Consider the following 23,071-nt stretch of genomic DNA (forward strand, 5'->3'; position numbering starts at 1 on the left):
AGTGGCCGATACATTAAGAGTAATATGCTCCAATAAACAGCCAGTGGATTATGGTCAGAGTTATTGATTTTTCTTGTGAAAAAGGCACATTTGCAAAACAAGCTGTGTGAATCCTGTTTCTGTATAATATGACATTATCTAAGATCGATTAGTTATGAACTAATCTCTTTTGCTTACTATGCAGAGATTCTTCTAGACAGGAGCAGTTACATTCATGTGATGAATGGTGGCCATTTGACCCACTTTTACATATCTCCAGATACACGACTGAAATTCTAAACACCCCCGGCTGTGTCTTAAAATCGAATGACCTGCCTTGCTAGATGGTAAGAATACATTTGTACTTGCACATTTATGGTGTTTATTTGTGATAACAAAGAATGCCCACTTTGCAGTGCTCACAGATGCCATCCAGGCTGGTTTATCTGCATTAGTGCTATATGGCATCAGGAAAATATAGCCCAAACAGTCATCCCAAATTCTGTGTCTGCTCCTTCAACCGCCAGGCAGCTTCCATGTATTTAGTGATTTCAGAGTTCTGCCGTGGAAAGTTTAATCTTCTGTCACTGCGATCTGAGACAAGCTGAAGTATTGCACAAAAAAAGCTGATTAGTAGTACAATTATGAAAGATGCTTTCTATTTTATACTGTATTGCTGATGATTAAGTACACACATACTGTAGTAATCTGGGATACTGTGATATGTAAATTGGGAGTTAATTCACTATGGAGCTTGCAAATGTAAAATAAAGTCAATTACCAAAAAGAAAAAAAAAAAATAGATTAGGCGTTTAGAAGCAAAAGCTGCCCAATTTAGCAGATTTATCAAAATAAGCATTCAAAATATCTCTTTGTTTTTACATGTATAGTTTAATAAATAAATAGGTAACAGTTTACAGTAAGGTCCCATTTGTTAATGTTAATGAATTAACTAACATTAACTAACAATAAGCAATACATTTGTTACAGTATTTATTAATCTTTGTTAATGTTAGTTAAAGGTGCCCTAGAACTTTTTTTTAAACGATGTAATATAAGTCTAAGGTGTCCCCTGAATGTGTCTGTGAAGTTTCAGCTCAAAATACCCCTATAGATTTTTTCTAATTCATTTTTTTAACTGCCTATTTTGGGGCATAATTAGAAATGAGCCGATTCAGGGTGTATGGCCCTTTAAATCTCGTGCTCCACGCCCCAAGAGCTCACGCTTGCCTTAAACAACATAAAAAAAGTTCAAACAGCTAATATAACTCTCAAAATGGATCTTTACAAAGTGTTCGTCATGCAGCATGTCTAATCGCGTAAGTACAGCGTTTATTTTGATGTTTACATTGATTCTGAATGAGTTTGAGGCTATTCTCCGTGGCTAATGGCTAATGCTACACTGTTGGAGAGATTTATAAAGAATGAAGTTGTGTGTAGCGACGGCTCTTGTCTCCGTGAATACAGTAAGAAACGATGGTAACTTTAACCACATTTAACAGTACATTAGCAACATGCTAACGAAACACTTAGAAAGACAATTTACAAATATCACTAAAAATATCATGTTATCATGAATCATGTCAGTTATTATTGCTCCATCTGCCATCTTTTGCTATTGTCCTTGCTTGCTAACCTAGTCTGTTGATTCAGCTGTGCACATCCAGACGTCTAATGCCTTTCATAATGTTGGGAACATGGGCTGGCATATGCAAATATTGGGGGCGTACACCCCGACTGTTACGTAACAGTCAGTGTTATGTTGAGATTCGCCTGTTCTTCGGAGGTCTTTTAAACAAATGAGATTTATATAAGAAGGAGGAAACAATGGAGTTTGAGACTCACTGTATGTCATTTTCATGTACTGAATTCTTGTTATTTAACTATGCCGAGGTAAATTAAATTTTTGAATCTAGGGCACCTTTAATTAAAACACAACTGTTCAGACAATGTTAGTTCATGTTAGTTTAGGTCCATTAAATAATATTAACACATATAATTTTTTATTTTAATAATGTGTTAGAAACATGTTATTAAAATCAAAAGTGTTAGTAATGTTAATTATCATTGACTAAGATTAATAAATGTTTTAGAAGTACTTTTCATTGTTAGTTCATGTTAACAAAGTGAACTAATATGAAAAATGGAGCCATATTTAAAGTGTTAACGTTACCAATAGATAAATAATTTCTATCTAAAATGTTCATATAAAATCTAAATGTCTTGAGCTAAACATTTAGAGAATCAGAGTTTTAGATAGATAGATAGATAGATAGATAGACAGACAGACAGACAGACAGACTTACTAGAGGACTGGACATCCACCCTATCTCTTGTGCTTCAGTCTGAGGGTGAGAGTACTTCTTTGTTGGCTCCAGACGGGCCGCATGTATGGCCTGGAGGAAAGCAGCTGAAAAAACATTTTGTCATTATATTGTATTCTAATTACATAAACATTAAACCCAGTCACCCAAACAGTGAATACATTTAATAGTAGTACTATTAACTTTATTACTGCTGCCATTCTGCTAATGTTAGGTCAAATGTAGTTGAAATACTTACGGTCTTCCTCTTCTTTTCTGTTGGTGATGTTGGACATGGGCTTGTCAGTCAGAATGTGCACTGAAAAAAAGAGGCTCTTTTAAACATTTACAGCAGTCAAACTCAGTGACAAGTGAAGCTCTGCACTCACGTTTCTTGAAGGGGTTGATGTTAAACTCCGTGTAAAGCTTCTGGTGTCTCAGCTCCTTCATTATTGTCTCGACGTGAATAGCATTCTGGTGAACTATGTCCACAGGGTCTTTTTCTTTAGGTTTTGCCATATTTACTAAAGTGTTAAAAGTTATTTTAAAAGTTGCTAATTTTTGCTGGTATGATCACCGAATCACTTCCAGCAATGGCTAACACTTTCCTCTTCTCTAAGAATCTTGTTGCTTGGCAACCGTAAATAAAGCGCTAAAATACTATATTTTTTTCGCCACACGGGGGCGCGCAAAGCCCAGTAATTAGCTTGGAACAGACGTTCATCTGGCTGTATTTTCTGTCCTAATGTATTTCAATGGTAGGCTATTTCAATGGTGAACAAATAATAATGAAAAAAGAATATATATATATATATATATATATATATATATATATATATATTTTTTTTTTTTTTTTTTTTTTTTTCATGTAAAGTGCTGTGTTTAATTTGCAAAATTTGTTGTGAAACAAAAAACAAGAATATCGAAAATTAATCAAATTTTGTAAATAAATAAATAAAAATAAATAAAAAATAAATAAATCTTTGGCAAGCGACGTGTTAAAATGGAACATCAAGACAAATATCCAGAAAATCCAAAATTATTAATATTTTGTAGAATATATGGTAGTCTGTTTGAAAGAGAATATTTTGAAATATTTTTTATTTTTTAATTTTAAATACCATTTGTTTTCTATTTTGTGCTACTATCTTAAAATAAGTTATTTCAAATAATATATGTTTAAATGTAGACCACAAAACAAAATAATAACTAAATTTACACAAAAGAGTCTGTTCAAAAATGTATATAGCTACACTTGACCATGAGTGAAGGTTTGCAGCTTTTGTAATAGTTGTGTTTGAGTCCCTCAATTGTCCTCAGTGTGAATAGATGGATCTTTAAATCAATCAGGCACTGCTGGAAAGGGGTCAAATATGCAGAAGATGCTGGAAAACCAAGGAATGTGAAGGACCAGGAGGATTTTTCTGAAGAACAGTGTTCATTTTAACTACTCAGGGAAAACAAGGTTCTCATGAGCAACCATCACAAAAATGCTCAAACTGAAACTGCCAGTAGGTGGCGGCAGGTCTTTAATAAATGACTCAAAGAATCATTCATTCACTGATTTGTTCAAACTGTCTGATTCATTTCTCATGATTCCTGTCTTGTGTTTAGGGACTTTTAAGTTGAAATGTTTTCTGTTCCTATTGTTTCTGTGTTCACTTCCTGCGTTTCTTTACACCTTGTTTGTTTCCATAGTTACCCTCATTTGTTTCCATGACTACTAATCACCTACACCTGTCCCTCATTAGTCTTTATTTAAATCCCAGTGTTTCTTGTGTTCCTTGTTGAGTCTTGTCCTACATGGCTGTATGTTTTGGTCTACACATTTTGTTCCCTGATTCTCAGGTCTTCAGTTCTGCCATTTTAGTGATTTTGTCATTAGATTTAGCGACTTCCCCACCCCTTTTGATAGTTTTTTCAAAAGCCTAGTGACAAATCTAGCAACTTCTTGGAAGAACCTTATCTAGATTCCGACATTTAGTGACCAGTTTTAGCTACTTTCAGCTGAAAACAATTGGCAACACTGGTCTTCATGTTGGATTTATTGTTATGTTTATTCTGCTAATAAAACTCAATGCATATGGATCCAGCTCTCTCTCATTTTTGAGTTCACCCATCAAAACACCACTCTGTGTTGCAGGGAGATGCAACTGTTTCCAACTGCTTTGTTGGAAATCATTTTTGTTTGTGAAATAGAGCAAACATTTTAATTAATAACTTATTGTTTATTGAATTACATTTGCAATTGTGCTGATATTCGGGAAACTTGTTCATGTGATATTGCTTAACTATATCATATGTTTTGTCAGAGCTGTACTAAATAAAAAACAAAATATAATTTTTATGATCCCTCTTTTTTATTATTATTTTAATTATTAACATTTTGAAGATTATGCAAGGTGTATGTAAATGTATGATCTCGATTATACAGGCTACTTAGAAAACAACAAAGTGTGCAATATATATATAGCGAATATATATTAGAGCTGAGCATAACAGCAAAGCTGAGCAAAACTATTCCATATTTCAGGATTTTTCATGGCATAGAAATCAAAATTTTAGTTCCCTGATATTTCCAGGACTAGAGCTAAATTATGAGACAGCTGTCATTTGTTCATGTCAGTTGCCATTCTGAGAAGCGATCAGACATGAGGTGATCGGAAGTCTTAGAAAACTGCCCAGAAAAAGTTCCAGTGAGAGTTGGGCAGAGAGCAGGCGCCATCCCGTAAAGTCTTTATAATTCGCTCAACTAATTTAATGTTTTATATTTAATATCACGAATAATTGAGTACCCTTTGGATAGTAGGGGGGGCACAGCCCCCTATCCCCCCTTAGACCCTGCCCTGGGTTTTATGTAATTTGATACAAGAGCAAATTAGATACAAGAGCAAACATGGGAATGTTTGCTCTTGTATCTAATTAGGCTACATAAAATGGTGCAATTATTAGAATTTTGCTCTTTGATCTTGGAGGATTAAAATTCATTAGTACAGTCAAAACACAGATGATTCATTTTGTTCTGTGCATCACTACCACATGTAGTGTGCCATTGTTGTTAACTTAATTTTTATTTATTCATTTTTTTTACCATCTTGTTAACAATTCTTTGTTTTACACCAATGTTTTACTATATTTTGAAGATGCTTGCTGATTTTTTGGAGGTTTAAGAACGTGAGAAAGTTCTCAGCACATCTAACCATGAGTCCATGCTATGTCTGTGACTAGCAGTCATCCATAACCGCAATCTGTGCCAAAATACAAACACACACTCGCTCAAGGCCTATTGTCTACACGCACACCATGATAATTCTCTATCTCATACACAAAGGGATAATGTGAATGCACATTTGTGTGTTTGTTTAGGTGTGAGTAAGTGTATGTTGAGGTTCAGATAAATGCTCCTACCATCATTCTTTGTCGCCCACCTTCAGCTGAAATGATGCTTTATTCCCTCAGTCACACAGGCAGAGGGAGCGGCTGCAAAATCTCTATCTGCTAGAGCTAGATAAACCCCAGGAGTCATACACCACTGATGGCACTGATTGTACTGAATACACTCGCCATCACTGAGGCCCAATGGAGACGCCACCTGGTCATGGGAAACTCTCTTGAAAAATCAGATTGGCACTGCTTTGTAAGTGTTCCCTCAGCCTGATCAAAGTTTCAGCAGCATGTTCTCTGTTTATAGGACTATGTTAAGGATTCCGGGTGAAAAATGAGACCATGTACCCAAAAGAATACAACCCTGAGAGCCCCAGTCTGTCCTAAATGTCTGTGTTTAGTCTTTAAAATAAAATTGGGCTAGATTCGTTGATATAAGGACATATTGCAATCTACGAGCATTGCAGTTTTGAAATTCATCCTGAGTTTTCTCCCAAATGATCATTATAGAATTAACAACATCAGCTCTAATCACTCAGGATTTATTCTCATCTATTTTCACAAACCCAAATTCCTAATACTAATTGTAATTTGCAGCCTTGATGCATGTAAAGTGAGCTTAGTAAAATGTTCAAGGAGTAACACATTAAATAGCTTCAGCTTGAAATGTTAAATAGTTTGAAAATCACTTAAATAGCTTGTGTTAAATTGTTCTGAAATCTGCTAGCACAGACCGAGTGGTTGACTGTCCAGAAGATTACCTGCCTGAAGAGAAATACTGATTGTCTCATTTCAGGCTGTTAGCACAGAACTACTAAAAGGGATATGCAAAACAAGCCAAAGTCTTTTGCTTGGACTTGGATTTTCCTTTAATTAGGGGCCAAGGCAAGCGCCAAAGGTGTGTAGGCACCTATTGTATCCGTTGGCGTTCTTCTTCTTCTTATTCTTCCATTCTTCCGCTCTTTAGTCTATAGCAGCCCATAGAACCATATGGTAAAAAGTTGTGAAATTTGGCACACTGATAGACGTCAGTCCCAACATTAACCATACCGATTTTGGAGTCTCTAACTCAGTCACTCTAGCGCCACCAACTGTCTAAAGTTGCACCCACATTTATGCTAATAACGTTTAAACCATCAGGGCTAGAAACAAAATTAATTTTCCTCGGATTTCTTTGGCTCAAGCCGTTTGAAGGACTATATCATCCTATATCACCCTATAAAATGACTCTTGAGGCTGTATCTCTGCAATGCTGTAGCATATTGACACCAAACTTTGCATGTGTCGTTGTCACCTCACTCTGACCATACCACATCAATTTGGTCACAGCGCCACCTATTAGTTGAAAGTCTTAAACCATTAAATCATTATTATTGACAGTATTTATAATTTTTTAGCTATTTTGCCTAAAATTATCTTAACAGGTCTTTAATTGCTCATTGTTGCAGTTGGCCTGATGTTCCCAGCCATGTTGGCATGACTTATCATGCCTTCTTTGTGCTTAGCCTCTTAATGGCTGCTTGCAGTTATATTTTAATATAGGTGTTTCCTCTTTCTGTCAGATTATTATTCTTATGAATTAATAATTAATATTCATTAATATTCATTATATAATGTGTTGTACTCCAAATTCATAATGATTAGTACCTAAGAATAAGAATATTTTGGTCCCACTTTATATTAAGTGGCCTTAACTACTATGTACTTACATCAAAAAATAAGTACAATGTACTTATTGGGTTCATATTGAATTGCAAAACACATTTGCAGCTATTGAGGTGGATACGGGTAAGGTTAGGGAAAGCTTTGGTGGTATGGGTAGGTTTAAGGGTAGGGGTAAGGGTTAAGGGATGGGTCAACAGTGTAATTATGAATGTAATTACAGAAATTAATTACAGATGTAATTACATGCAGGTGTTTTTAAAATATAAGTACAATGTAAAAACATGTATGTACACAATAAGTGCATTGTATCAAATGATTAATTAAAATGTAAGTACATAGTAGTTAAGGCCACTTAATATAAAGTGAGTCCAATATTTTTAAGAAAATTCCCATATCCCCAATCATATTTTCCCAACTACATATATATGTTTCTAAATAATTTTTTTCGGAGTAGTATATACATTTATTATCCTCTTTGGCATAACATACAATTTATTGTGACACATTTTCTAATATGTAAAACCATTAAATTAGTTTATGTCCCTCAAATTCCAGTCATATATAAGTCACATGACTAGATGTGACATCATTTCTTTGAGGCAAAGCAACTCCAAGAACAAAGTAAGAACCAGTTATAAAATTTTCTCTCTTTTCCTCAGTTTTAGGCGACTTAACATAAAACATAACATGTCCACCCTGTCAATTTATACTGGATGTGAAAATGCTTGTTCATTTTTTAAAATAGATTTTAAGTATCTATTAAAATTCTTTCTTTTCTCATAGCATGTTGTTCTTTCCTAGCTAGTAATGGGCTTTATTAGCTTAAAACGTACACCCTGCTATGGTTCATCTTGTTGCACATTGCATTGTTAATATTTCATATAACAGGGTGGACACGTTCCATAGAATGTGAATTTGAGATGAAATATGAAATAAAATATTATGAGGTTATACTAGCCTGAGCTTGACCAGTGTGTTTTTATGATAGACATTTTCTCTCTCTGATAAAAAAAAGCTCAGTCCAAAATGCATCAAACTGTAGGAATGACCCATATTACAATTTCTTATACATTTTCTGAAGGCATTCAGCTGTGTTGTTTTTGAGTAATACAAAATTTTATCATCACAAGGACTGACAGAGGATCTTCATTTTGGATTCTTCTAAAAAGAGAATGAATTAACACACTTTATGCTTGCTTTGTTTTTTGTAACATGATCACCTGCAGTTATTAGTTTGACATTTGTTAAATTAACTGCATTAACTTACATTGGCACTTGATGTGTTCTGTTATCTGATTGGCAAAAATACCGTCTGGTCTTCACAAGCTTATCAAGTGTCTGCACTCAGAGTTGTGCTCTTCTGTCATCACCCATAGACAGCTAAACATAGAAACACACACTTCGCCTTGTTGTCACTGCTAATAGCAATTTCAGCGAGTATGTCACATAAAACATGTGTTCCTGCTTTTCCTCTATCCCCTTGGCCTTATAACATAACAAGCATTATTACTGTAACTGTCACTTTGTTCGCTCCTAAGTGTCCAGAGGAATAAAGAGAGAGTAAGACAAATACAGAAACAGCTTGCTGCTTGTCTCACATTCTTTCCTCGAGTGGCTTTTGTTTGGGAAAAGGATCTATCACATGGGGATTCACAATGGAATTCACCATGAGTGGGATCTGAGCAGTCCTGACAGGTGAAAGAGAGGAAAGAACTGCAGAGTGGGTTACTTTGATTACTTAAAGAGCATTTGATCAACTATAGCGTGCTCTCTGTGGCTGCTGTGCTCTGTCTTCTGCGTGAGAGACTTTCCAGAGTTCACTCATTAGGACTCCTTATCAGACAGCAGTGTCTTAATGGGATTTTGATGGTGGTAAATGTCAGCGGACACAGTATATGGCAAACAGAGCAGGCTCATTGTCCCTGTAGTTTTATTAGTAATTTCATAGGCAGCTGTGACTTCAACTTTCAGTCATTTATATCTATCTATTTTATAGGCGGCTCTGACATCTACTTTCATCTATCTATCTATCTATCTATCTATCTATCTATCTATCTAAAGATTAATTTCCTTGGAATAAACCAGGCTATGTTAAATAAACTGTCTCATTTGTCTTAAGAAACAGCAGAAATCAGAACAAGCGTTCCCTCCTTTTCCAAGGTGATGAGCCAGCTAAATGTCAGATCTGTCTTCAACTACCACTTACTACTTGGCGACAAAAGACAGATTGGATTTCTTCAGAGAGGCCAGGTTGTGTTTGCAGAGTATCATTTAGGAGTTGGGCCTGTTTGGGCTTATGTCCAGGGTAGGTGGTGGGAGTAAAGAGGCTGTGTTTGGGTGTCCTGTGTGAGTATGACAGATATTGAGGAACCAGTCCAAAGCTGAGGATCAATGTTATCATCAGTTCATTTTTCCACTTGTTTCCCTGGAATGCTGGAGATGGCTGAAAATTCTTAACTGACAAGTGGAAAATTCTATACAATCAACTCAACAACAAACAAACAAAATAGTAAAATAACTTTCATAATATAATTATAATAATTTAAAAAAATTATAATTGAATTAATTGAAAAAATAAATTTAAAATAATGTCAAGTTGTCATATATGGTTATTTTTATTATTATTTTAAGCACAGACCCTTCTTAAAACAAGAAAAAAGATCAATTTGCCAATGTGTAAAATAAATAAATGTAATTAAAGGGTTTAAAAAAAATGAAAATGCCTGTCATTAATTACTCGCCCTCATGTCGTTCCATCTTCAGAACACAAATTAAGATATTTTTGATGAAATCCGAGAGGTTTTTAATCTCCCATAGAAAGCAACGAAATTACCACATTCAAGGTCCAGAAAAGTAGTAAAGACATCGATAAAATAGTCAACATGACTACAGTAGTTCAAACTTAATGTTATGAAGTGACGACAATACTTTTTGTGTGCAAAGACAAAACAAGAATAATTCTTCTACGCAGTTTACGTTGAAGACACTTTGCAGAGCTTCCAGGTTCTACGTCAGAATGCCAGCCCATTATTGGCTGACGCTGTTCACGTGAGCACCATAAATATCTTAATTTGTGTTCTGAAGATGAATGAAGGTCTTACGGGTTTGGAACAACATTAGGGTGAGTAATTAATGACTTTAAAGATTTTTTTTTCCTTTTTCTGTAAAACAAGACAAAAACTCAAATAAATTTAACATACTTGTAATTGTACCACTAGCAATATCTACTTAAACGTATTTTTCCTTCTTGAAAAATGTGATAATTTTGCATTATCTCACCTACAATGACTCAAAAACAATAGAACCTCTGAAAGCACTTATACTGTAGCACAGTAGCTGGCGCCCGTCAAATTGAGACTGATGGGCTCATTAAGTTCAAAGAGACTCATAGACATCCCATTAAACCTTTACAGTGAACTCTTTACTTCAGAGGCTAAAAGCGTCCCAGACAGCAAATTCCTGTCCATCATATTAATCTGAATAAATCATACATCTTTAATCCCTTTATCATACATGGCAATCTAAAAGAGACGGGGTGAGGGAGGATAATTTAAAGTCATTTTGTTAATGTAATCAGTTGCCATGAGTTGAATGATGGAGGATTGAAACTAGGTGAAAGCTGAACAATTAGTTCAGTGCCAGTTTCTCTATAACTTTTGCAGATGGCCTGCCAGGGTTTTACAGGGAAATTCCGCACTGACACATGCACAACATGACTATAATGTCACAGAATTGTCCTTTTGTTTTCCTATTCTTTTGTTTCAGGCTAAATAATTCTATTTAGAAAAATCTAGATTGTCTGGTGCTAATTTACTTCTTGTTACAAACAGAACAGTCAAATAATAATTGACATGTGAACATATTTTCAAAGAGATGAGAGACGGCAATGTTTTGTGTCTCGCTTTTAGAAAGAAATTCAGTGTGTTGATTTGCTGACAAGCTCATGTTAGGCAACCAGTGGAATAGGCTTTTTGGGATAGTTCACCCAAAAATGAAAATTCTGTCATCGTTTACTTACCCTCAAGTTGTTCCAAACCTGTATGAATTTCTTTCTTCCGCTGAACACAAACGAAGATATTTTGAAGAATGTCGGTAACCAAACAGTTGATGGGCCCCACGACTTCCACAGTCAAAGGGGCCCATAAATTATTTAGTAAACCATATTCTTCAAAATATCTTCTTTTGTGGAACAACTTGAGAGTGAGTAAATGATGACAGAATTCTCATTTTGGGGTGAACTATCCCTTTAAATGTCACTAGAAAGCCTGCACACGGAGCTTTGGTCCTGGGCCAGTTTCTGCCAGTTTGCTAACATATAATTATCACACTTCACACCTGGTGCTGCACTTTACTCTCTGTCTGGCAAATTAGTTAGTTTCTGGTACTCTCTTACATAATAATACTAATTTTTCCCTGGCTAACTCAATATATTTCAATTAACAGTGTATATATAAATCTGTGGGTGCAGAAATTTAGAACATATAAATAACACAACAATATTTTCACTTGCCATTTTTTTTCCTTATAAATCATACTAAATGATGAAAATGAGATGAAAATGTAATGCATAAAGCTAAATAAATAAATACTATTTGAACAAACTTAAATATTAAACTTAAAGGGATAGTTCACCCAAAAATGAAAATTTGATGTTTATCTGCTTACCCCCAGAGCATTCAAGATGTAGGTGTCTTTGTTTCTTCAGTAGAACACAAATGATGATTTTTAACTGCAACCGTTGCCGTCTATCAGTGGTATAATGCAAGTCAGCGGGAACTTGGACTATAAGAGTAAATAAAACACGACAGACAAATCCAAATTAAACCCTGTGGCTCGTGACGACACATTGATGTCTTAAGACACGAAACGATCGGTTTGTGCAAGAAACCGAACAGTATTTATATAATTTTTTACCTCTAATACACCACTATGTCCAACGGCATTCATCACTCGATTCGTGAGGTCTGATCGCGCTCTGACAACGGCAGTGATGTCTAGCGCTCATTGAAGTATATACGCGAGACATCACTGCCGTTGTCAGAGCGCGATCAGACCTCACGAATCGAGTGATGAATGTAAAAAATGATAAAAATACTGTTCGGTTTCTCGCACAAACCGATCGTTTCGTGTCTAAGGACATCAATGTGTCGTCACGAGCCGCAGGGTTTAATTTGGATTTGTCTGTCGTGTTTTATTTACTCTTATAGTCCAAGTTCCCGCTAACTTGCATTATACCACTGACAGACGGCAGCGGTTGGAGTTAAAAATCATCATTTGTGTTCTACTGAAGAAAAAAAGACACCTACATCTTGGATGCGCTGGGGGTAAGCAGATAAACATCAAATTTTCATTTTTGGGTGAACTATCCCTTTAAGTATGCACTGGAGTAAAAAGTTTGACCGTTAGCCCCAATCTCCCCTATATGCTTTTGTAAACACAAGTACTAATGAGATGCTCCTCTAAGTGATTACTGACCATCAGTGTTTGAGGTCTCTTCGAACCCTTACCCTGCTATTTCCAGGGTCAGCAGAAGTATAAAACAGTTCAAACCTATGCATGCCCGGGCGTGAGCCGTGCTGTGAATATGTTACTGATGTGAACATAGGGATGTTCTGGTCTGCTCTCAGAAGGAACTAAGAGACACAGCTAGACTGATCCCAAACTGAGGTGGCGACTCCACATACAGTATATGCACAGATAAGAGCACAAAGGCTCCTCTCCTCTGTCCTTATCCAGTGTTAAAACAGCAACGTCTGCACCACAGAGGTGATGGCAATCACTGCATGTCATTCCCATGGAACCCAAATGGTGATCAGGTTACGCTAAGTGAAGCCTTCACTTATTGAAACACTTTGCTCAAGTGCCTCTGATTTGTTCAAACATGTTGACTACTTCTTCAGACTATCAGAGTGGTGTCTTGGTGGTGTGTTTATCTTTGTCATTGTTCCTGTCCTCATTACAAAGTCGATAGCTTTGAGGTAAAGGTGACGCGTGGTCTGGCATCATGTAGAGGTTCTTGTGTAAAGTGGATCACTCTAAAATCTTTCCCAAGTCCTTCTTTGTAATCTTTAGTTGGATGATCTCCTGCAGTGGTGGTCCATCAGTGGAAGCAAGGGAGGCTGAGCCACCTCAAACATGTATTCTAAACAACTCTAAAGTGATAAAATTAAATGGTTTTATTCATTGTATCTGTAAATTAAAAATTTTGAATGCTACTGTAGATGAGGCTGACTGCTGGCTCGTTTGATTAGTAAAATCCCTAATGAGAATTTATATTTAAATGATGCAACATAATGTGTTCCAGACAAGTGTTTGTCTATTGCAAATTCTCAAGAAGAAAAAAAACTGCTTTTAATGTAAGTTATATATTGAATCAATGTTGCCCTCAAAAACAGAAAGATTCAGATTGTACAGCCATTTATTTCCCTTTGCATAATATTGTTTATTCCTCAAGCATTTTTTCTTTGTTAAACATGGTTATATTGTTTTTTGCAGTAAAAAGATTTTCAGTGGCTTCTTCTGCAGATTACAGAGTTATGCCAGTAAATGGTGACAAGTGACTGCCTTTGAATCATTGAATCATTCCTTCATCCAGTTTGTTTGAAAACACTTAGTTTAGAAACAAAACAGGTGAATTGTCCTAATAAGAGAGTCATTGAATCATTCACTCAACTGATTCATTAAAGGGGTCATGAACTGCATTGGTATATTGTTTTATAATGTTTCCTGGGGTGCACTTATAATGTTAGTATGCTTTTTACATCCAAAATTGTCAGAATTTATAAATAAAAGGCATTTTTCCTACCCTGATTTTATCCCTCTGGTTTGAACGCTCTGTTTTAAGGGGCGTGTTTGCTGTGAGACTTCAGTGTAAACGCCCACTGCTGTGATTGGCTAACATCTTTGCATATGAAATAACTTAGTATTACTCTCTCTTTTAACGCGTTTTTACTATTACAGCTTTTAACTAATCGTGAAAAGTGTTGCATTATATTTAGATTGTGGCATGAAAGGTTGCAGAGATGAACACTGTGTAGCCAATCACATATGTTGAGCACATGAAAGCAGTGATCTCGTCATTGCAACTCAATTTCTGTACACTAACAAATGCTTTCATCTTCACTAACAGTGCAAACACGATATAACTAAAAGATTCTTTGAATAAAACGGGAGTTTTGCGCGTCAGTCACTGATAATCTCGTGCTGTTTGATTGACAACGATTGCAAAGGGGGCTTTCTTTGATCGCTTTCTTTATATAATTTAATCACCGTTAAATAACAAATTATTTTCATCCTACTAAGAGAAACAACGCAAGTTGACGTTTAGTCAAGGGTTTGATTTACTGACACACAGATAAAGAACATCTGACTGTACATGAACCATTACATATCAGATCAGGCATTAGAATTAACATAGTTACTTACATGTTGCATTACCGTCAAGTCCAGGCACTGCACAATATTTTGTAATCCTCAATAGCATGTTTATAGCTTGGTAGCTCGATCTGGTTTAGCACCACATAGGCCTATGTTGCTACCTATTCTATTGCATGTCATGCGGAAATCGGTGGGCGGGGCTAAACAGTCAGTGATGAAGTAGGCGTTGATCTTCTTCTGCGGAGACGGTGCTTGCTGCCCTTTGACATCATATATCCCCACTTTGTAAATCCTGTCGTTTGCTGGGTCTGGTGTCAATTAAAGCTTTTATTGGACTAACAAGGAAGTTTTCAGCTCTAAAATTTACAGGATACTCTTATACTCTCTCAGGAACGAAACAAAACAACTGTGTATTGCTCAGATATACGTAACATGCAGTGGCTTTGTTTGGAACTATTTTCAGTGGAGCAAAAATAGATGAAGTATATCTGGCCAAAGCTGTTGTATAAAATGCTTCCAATAAGGACAACAGTGAATCCCCTTGTGAATCCAATCATTGCTCATCTTTTTTAAAAAAAGCTGCTGTCTTCAGAGATTTCTTTGGCCCTAGAGACTCCCATCGAGGTGCTGCTAGTTCCCACACAGAGGCAAACTAAAGCTCACTGGTTTCATACTAATTGCAGGTCCGTGTGGTGCAGACTGATGCAATTTGACAGTCCCTCTGGCAGTAATAGGCACTTATGAAACACAGAGCTGCCTTGTGTCATCCAGGCTCCTTTTCATCGCCACCCTGAGGAACCTATCAACACTTACTTTAATGTGCATGAAAGAGACTGGTCAGTGGATACACATACTGTACAAGGGTCACTTACATATAAAGCTTCAAAAAAGGTGTTTTTTTTATCTTTTCAAAACTGATGTAATGCATATTTTTGAGTCATGAACAATGTGTTTAAACAAGTTTCAGGTGTGAAATAACACTTCAATGGTTAAGTTCATTTTTTGACTGTTTTTATGTCAGGTGGTACAAGCAAATAGTTGTATGTAGTAATGTAGTTGTACCACTTAACATGAAAAGAGTACCAACCTACCTATACTTGAAATTAGCAGTTGATATCTAAACCTTTTCATTGTGCCACAAGGATCAGTTGGGGTCCTCTAGATGATGCATGCTCATGTTTTGCAGTTGTGCCACCCTGACATTTGAGAATATCCAAATTGCTGGACAAAAGTTTTTCAATTATCTTAACATCTTTAAAATACTGATTTTTATAAAATAAATGAATATGAAAGTTTTCAAACCTATGATGCCATACTATTTAGTTTTTAATTTTTTATTATTAAGACAGCATTTTAAATAGTTTTCTTAGTCTGTTCATTTTTTCGGACAGTTGCACCACCTGACATTTTGGGGGTTTAAGATAACAAAAAATAAAATAATATGTATTATTTAAATGTACTAAAAATGAATTCAAACTAAATAGTTTTTATAGAATAAAGTGTCATGTCATGAATTTATCAAATAATTTTAAAAGGAAGTGATGCACTTGGACACATAAATATGTCATTGACCCACATGTTTAAAATGTTTAAAAATGACTTACACTAAGGCTCTGATGGTTCACATGAATAAAAATAACCTTGCAAAAAATAGGTAATATAGTCTTCTAAAGATTATGTCTTTCAGATGAGCACAAAATCACAGTTTGTCAGTAATCTGGGACATGCCACATAAAATTACAAAATAAAACATGTGCAAGTGTAAATAAATAAAATTGTAAAGTAATTTATCATGGCTAAAAAATAATTTAAGAAACATAAAGTGTAAAGTGGTTTAAACTGAAGTTGGATTTTATGGTTATGTTAATGTTCTTTCTGATTTTCTCAATCGCTTAGTCTCGATATTCGAATGACAACAGTAAGTGAAAATCTCTAAACAATTTGTTTCTTGTTCAAACCAAATTTAAATTTCTTATTTGTTTTAGCAAATTGCTTGTGTTTTGGCAATGTTTGCAAATAAGGAGGCACTATTATCTACAATTACAGTTCGCTTAACTATGACATTTTCTGTTTACATGCAACACATTACTATATAAATAAATTATCTATAAATGTGTAATTTTTCTGTGTACTACACTATTGACTTTTCTTAAAGTTAAAAACTTTTACCTAATGTTGAAATCTCTATCTAAAGCTCAGTGTGATACAAAACAGCATTCAACTAGACCAAACCGACATTCTTGTAAGCAGTCAAGTCAACTAAAGCTGGAAATATGAATTTGCATATTACAAACATTTCCAGGGTTGACTGCCAACATCTAAACATTTTGACCAGTGCTGCTCAGACAGTGACAAAAAAACATTTCATTTTGTTGGCACTGGCCAATTTACTGACACAATATAGGTTTTGAAGCATGAATTGAATGTTTTGGTGAGTTACTACATTTTCCAGACATGCAATAAAGCTGTGATGAGTTTAGAGAGTGTTAAGTCTGTTTTAAAAAATGAGTCAAAGTGATTGAGAAAAACTGTATTACTGTTATTCTTTATTTATTTACTTACTACAATTGCTGTTTCTGTTATTGTTAGTTACTTTTTTCTTATAGCATTTTAACTTAGTCCTGAACACAGATGTGACTTGGCCTACATAGACTTCTCTATCTTTTCACTTCAACAGATATCATGATTTGGGGGGAAAAAAAACAAAAAAAAACTTTTGCCTATTTCCTCTGAACCAAATGAAAGTTTAGAACAACCATTGTTACATATCTTTTCACTCTCTGGAGATGTGAGGTTTTCTTCTCTTTGGGAGATTTACTCTGATAACATCAGCATACATCAACGGGTGGAAAGATCTAGTATTCCAAACAAAGATGGCACATCAGTCAAGGTAGGACTGGAGCAGTGACGAAACAGAGACAAATGCTCAGTTCTGTTTTGTGTGTGTGTGTGTGTGTGTGTGTGTGTGTAGACGTCGAAGCTGACACGCATACTGACAATCAGGGTCTCATCGACACTCGAGGGCCCCCTCACAGAGTAAAGCATAGAGAAACACTAGATTAGATTCCATTTGTGAGAGTCTGATAAACCAGCCAACAGTCAGGAACGAGTCCATACAATATTCTCCTTATCAGCAAAGCCAAAGATTAATTTAAGTCCAACACTGTAATATGGAACAAACAATCCCTTAAATCACTTGTACAATTCTGTTTTGCCACAGGCTCGGTTTTACAAGGTGAAGGAATCAATAACTTTTAATTGTTTTCATTTTCCGCTTGCTTTATTACCAATCTCATATTCTTGTTTTAGATTAAAAAATGCACCAATGCATTTCTCAACACATATGCCAAGTTGAAATGGTCTAGAGCTATTGGCATTGTCAATGCTTAAGTTAATAAAAAAACAATGCTAGTTTCAGAGGGCAAAAATGCCCTATATAAAAATGCACATGCATAAAATACACACACACACACCGCAGACTGTCATGGGAATGGAGTATTAGTATGTCAACCATATTGATTACACAGCAGCAACTGTGAATGTGTGATACCATAACTGCATTCTGGCAGGCAGCAGGGCGATGTGAATGATATCAAACTTCCCTTAAAGCGGGGGTGGGGAACATTGATCCTGGAGGGCCACTGTCCTGCAGAGTTTAGCTCCAATCCTAATTAAACACACCTGAAGCTAATCAAGGTCTTCAGGATTACTAAAGTTACAGGCAGGTGAGAGTTTTTTTCAGGGTTGGAGCTAAACTCTGCAGGACAATGGCCCTCCAGGATCAACGTTCACCAAAAAAACTAAAATTCTGTCATCTTTTAATCACCCTCATGTCGTTTTAAACTCCTTAAGACTTTCATTTATCTTCAGAACACAAATGAAGATATTTTTAAAGGTGCCCTAGAATTAAAAATTGAATTTATCTTGGCATAGTTAAATAACAAGTGTTCAGTACATGGAAATGACATACAGTGAGTCTCAAACACCATTGTTTCCTCCTTCTTATATAAATCTCATTTGTTTAAAAGACCTCCTAAGAACAGGCGAATTTCAACATAACACCGACTGTTATGTAACAGTCGGGGTGTACGCCCCCAATACTTGCATATTGCAGTCTAGATAATTCATAAACACAACTTCATTCTTTATAAATCTCTCCAACAGTGTGTAATGTTAGCTTTAGCCATGGAGCACTATCAAACTCATTCAGAATCAAATGTAAACATCCAAATAAATACCATACTTACGCGATTAGACATGCTGCATGACGAACACTTTGTAAAGAACAATTTTGAGAGTTATATTAGCTGTGTGAACTTTGTTTATGCTGTTAAAGGCAAGCGCGAGCTCCGTGGGCGGGGAGCGTGAGCATTTAAAGGGGCCGCAGCCTAAATCGGCTCATATTTAATGATGCCCCAAAATAGGCAGTTAAAGGTGCCCTAGAATTAAATATTGAATTTATATTGCCATAGTTAAATAACAAGAGTTCAGTACATGGAAATGACATACAGTGAGTCTCAAACCCCATTGTTTCCTCCTTCTTATATAAATCTCATTTGTTTAAAAGACTTCCGGAAAACACGGGGATCTCAACATAACACCGACTGTTACGTAACAGTCAGGATCATTAATATGTATGACCCCAATATTTGCATATATGCCAGCCCATGTTCAAGGCATTAGACAAGGAAAGGCAGTATTAACGTCTGGATCTGTGCACAGACAAGGTAAGCCAGCAAGAACAGCGAAAAATGGCAGATGGAGCATTAATAACTGACATGATCCATGATAGCATAATATTTTTAGTGATATTTGTAAATTGTCTTTCTAAATGTTTCATTAGCATGTTGCTAATGTACTGTTAAATGTAGTTAAAGTTACCATCGTTTCTTACTGTATTCACGGAGACAAGAGCCGTCGCTATTTTCATTTTTAAACACTTGCAGTCTGTATAATTCATAAACACAACTTCATTCTTTATAAATCTCTCCAACAGTGTAGCATTAGCCGTTAGCCACAGAGCATATAGTCTCAAACTCATACAGAATCAAACGTAAACATCAAAATAAATACTTTACTCACATAATTCGAAGCATGCATACAGCATGCATGACGAACATCTTGTAAAGATCCATTTGAGGGTTATATTAGCTGTGTGAACTTTGTAAATACACTGTATTATAGTCGAATTTAAAGGGGTGGCGCTGCCAAAATCAGTGTATAGTTAATGATGCCCCAAAATAGGCAGTTAAAAAAATTAATTTAAAAAATCTATGGGGTATTTTGAGTTGAAACTTCACAGACACATTCAGGGGACACCTTAGACTTATATTACATCTTTTAAAAAAACGTTCTACGGCACCTTTAATGAAACCTGAGAGATTTCTGTCCCTCCATTAAAAGTATATTCACCCAAAACACTTGACTGTTCAAAATGTTCATAAAGAGATTGTAAAATAAATCCATATGAATTAAGTGGTTTAATCCAAGTCTTCTGAAGAGACACAATCAGTTTATATGATGAACAGATTAAATATAGGTTTTTATTCACATATAAACATTGATTAATGAACATAGAGCACTCAAATATGGTAAACGGAAGCTCAACCGTACTTGCTTGATGCGTGAGAACAAACCTCATTGGATCCTGCGGAAACTCAAACATGCTGGCGTGAGCTTCCATTTACCAAATTTGAGTGCTCTATGTACAGTACAGTATGTTCACTGTTAAATGTTTCTATGCGAATAAAAGACTAAATTAAATCTGTTTATCATATAAAGCTCTTCAGAATATTTGGATTAAACTGCTCGAATATGGTTTTCTTTTACAATGTCATGAACGTTTTGAAGTGTCAGAGTTTTGGGTGAACTGACTTTCAATTGAGGAACAGAAATCTCAGATTTCATCCAAAATATCTTGATTTGTGTTCAAAAGATGAACGAAAGTCTTACGGGTTTGGAACGACATGAGGGTGAGTAATTGACAGAATTTTCAGAACTAACCCTTTAATATCTGTCATGCTTGATGATAGCAATGGGATAAAGGTTGTGTAAAGTATTGTGTGAGAATTGTTAAAGTTGGAAATGAAAGCTAAGTTCTCTGTCAAAACTACATACATCTAATGGTGTAATGGAAGTCAAAGTGACTAAACTTGCCCAATTCATTGTAAAGGGAAACTAAAAATAAACACCACCACTCGTTTGAACTCATCTCAAGTGCCAAAAGTAAACATCTAAGAAGTGCAAAATGAGCTGCCTCAGGAAATCAAAATAATTACGCATATAAAAAAAGATAGCTTGGCCAAGCCACTGCAATGTTGAACACCATCAGTTTTTCAACCACTGACGGTGGAATGTTGGTCTGTGTGAAGCCTCCAAAAATAAACTTAAATAAAACCGCAATTTGACAGAAGTGTAAGAGTTTGTGCTCTCTAAGACTTCATTTCCTCTCCTTGGGGCATCCCGGCAATCACAGGCCAAGTTCTTTTCAGAAACCATCTCTTAGACTTGATATTCATCCTGAATATTTTGGTCTTTTTTTATTACATCTGATATGCACATTGAGTGCAAGTTCGTGCCAAAGATGAAAGGGACTTCAAATACATGAAGGGATACACAAACAGGAATTATTTCATCATCCACATATTTTGCTGTTCAGATATTTCTGAAATATCTTTCAGAGATTGCTAGGATTTTTTCTTATTATTTCTTTCTGTGTAACTGATGGCATGTTGAGCACACAGACTGCTGCTGGTTATTCCCAGGCTTTTACATTGTCCCTGACCAAAACAAATTACGGTTAAGTGTTTGAGAGCCTGACTGAGTGAGAGCTGAATGGATGGATCCTTATTTAACCAGTGATGGAGAAATAATGGTGCTCAGACCTTCAGGGTCTCTATCAAATGATGACATGTCTACTTAGGCCTTATGAATGTGTAAGAAAAACCATCCATTACTTTAACAGGGAAAAGTGTTCATCCGGAAAGGGGAGCAGTTGTTGTCCAGAGGCTAATCTCGTGGAATTTTAATGGAGTAAAACTAAACATTTGAAGGAAATATTTCAACATTTTTTGTGCTTAAATTAGTCATCATTCACATAATTCATGCCTGAAGATCTTCAGCAGCCTACAGGAGTTCTTTTGTCTCTCTATAAGAAAATAAGGACAGATAATTCACATTCAGAATCATTTTTTTAAAAACTTTACTTCACACTAAAAAATGCTGGGTTGTTTCAACCTATGTTTGGATCAAATATGGACAAACCCAAACGTTGGTTTACATTGTTTTTAATAAATTTTGAATTTTTGTCCATATTTGAACCAAACTTGGGTTGAAACAACCCAACATTTTTTAAAGTGTTTAAGTGCAGTAAACGAGTTACCCTAACAGAGTCCACAAATAATGTGTGATTATTTTTGACTGAGCACCTTAGCTCAACTGATAGGCTCTATATAGGACACACAGTGCTCTTATCAGAATACCATGCATGGCTGATTTGTGCTGGTTCACTGCCTGGTCAGAGGGTGGTTGCTACATTGGGGAAACCTTGTAATGAGACCTTGATCTCTACTCAATGCGCTGAAGAGGCAGATCAAGTGGGCTTGGCCTTCTTTTATAGCAGCTAAGCCCTGCTACTTGGTCACATCAAGGCCTTGAACCCACATACTGTATGTGAATCCAAAATTTAGCTTAGGACTTTTGCCAATATGACACTTCCACACATACTTGCTTTTTCAATTTATCTCTCATATTCTCTTAAAGGTATAGTTCACCCAAAAAAATATCCCATGATTTATTCACCCTCAAGCCATCCTAGGTGTATATGACTATCTACTTTCAGTCGAACACAATCGGAGATATATTCAAAAATATCCTTGATCTCCAAAGATTTATAATGGTAGTGAATGGGGGCCTGTTTTGAAGCCCAAAATAAATGCATCCACCCATCATAAATATAATCCACACAGCTCCAGGGCGTTAATAAAGGCCTTCTGAAGCAAGGCTTTTATTGTAAGAAAAATAACCATATTTAAAAACTTTATAATCTAAAATAACCAGCTTCTGCCAGACGACATACACATACTGCACAAGTCGACTTGCGCCAAATGAGTAACCCGTGACGTGATGTATGACGCAGGATGTAGGAATATCGTGAGCTTAGACGCCTCTCGCGGTTTAAACAAATTGGGCTGTGCAACAAACTGAAGCTCCTCTTCTCTTATATCGAAATCCTCCAACATTTCTCTTTAAAATGTCATGTTTTAGATTTCTAATTCGTGACTGGTGTTTTGTTTTGCTCTATCCTCTGTGTGTTTGTGTTCCTCATTGTGCATGTGTCAGGCCAGAGTTCACTCTTCCACCGT

The 23,071-nt window shown here is 35.8% G+C and overlaps 1 protein-coding gene across 1 annotated transcript; it reads right to left on the bottom strand.

The window, feature by feature from the left end:
- Positions 1-341: 341 nt before the first annotated feature.
- fam183a (family with sequence similarity 183 member A) lies at positions 342-2,915 on the bottom strand. Its single transcript, XM_048200019.1, has 4 exons — positions 2,672-2,915; positions 2,542-2,601; positions 2,286-2,389; positions 342-583 (listed from the first exon to the last, which is right to left on the bottom strand). Exons 1-4 carry the CDS (start codon positions 2,799-2,801, stop codon positions 470-472), a joined length of 408 nt encoding a protein of 135 aa, XP_048055976.1. The 5' UTR covers positions 2,802-2,915; the 3' UTR covers positions 342-469.
- Positions 2,916-23,071: the final 20,156 nt, after the last annotated feature.

The sequence above is a fragment of the Megalobrama amblycephala genome, linkage group LG8 (genome assembly GCF_018812025.1).
Source record: "Megalobrama amblycephala isolate DHTTF-2021 linkage group LG8, ASM1881202v1, whole genome shotgun sequence".
In the NCBI taxonomy this organism is placed as follows: domain Eukaryota; kingdom Metazoa; phylum Chordata; class Actinopteri; order Cypriniformes; family Xenocyprididae; genus Megalobrama; species Megalobrama amblycephala.

What these genes read in the sequence shown, in the direction of transcription:
- fam183a (XM_048200019.1), bottom strand. Translation starts at nt 2,801, where the DNA reads ATGGCAAAACCTAAAGAAAAAGACCCTGTGGACATAGTTCACCAGAAT. An exon ending in CATCAACCCCTTCAAGAAAC is followed by an intron (nt 2,602 to 2,671) that starts GTGAGTGCAGAG and finishes TCTTTTTTTCAG; the next exon opens with TGCACATTCTGACTGACAAG. An exon ending in CAGAAAAGAAGAGGAAGACC is followed by an intron (nt 2,390 to 2,541) that starts GTAAGTATTTCA and finishes ATGTTTTTTCAG; the next exon opens with CTGCTTTCCTCCAGGCCATA.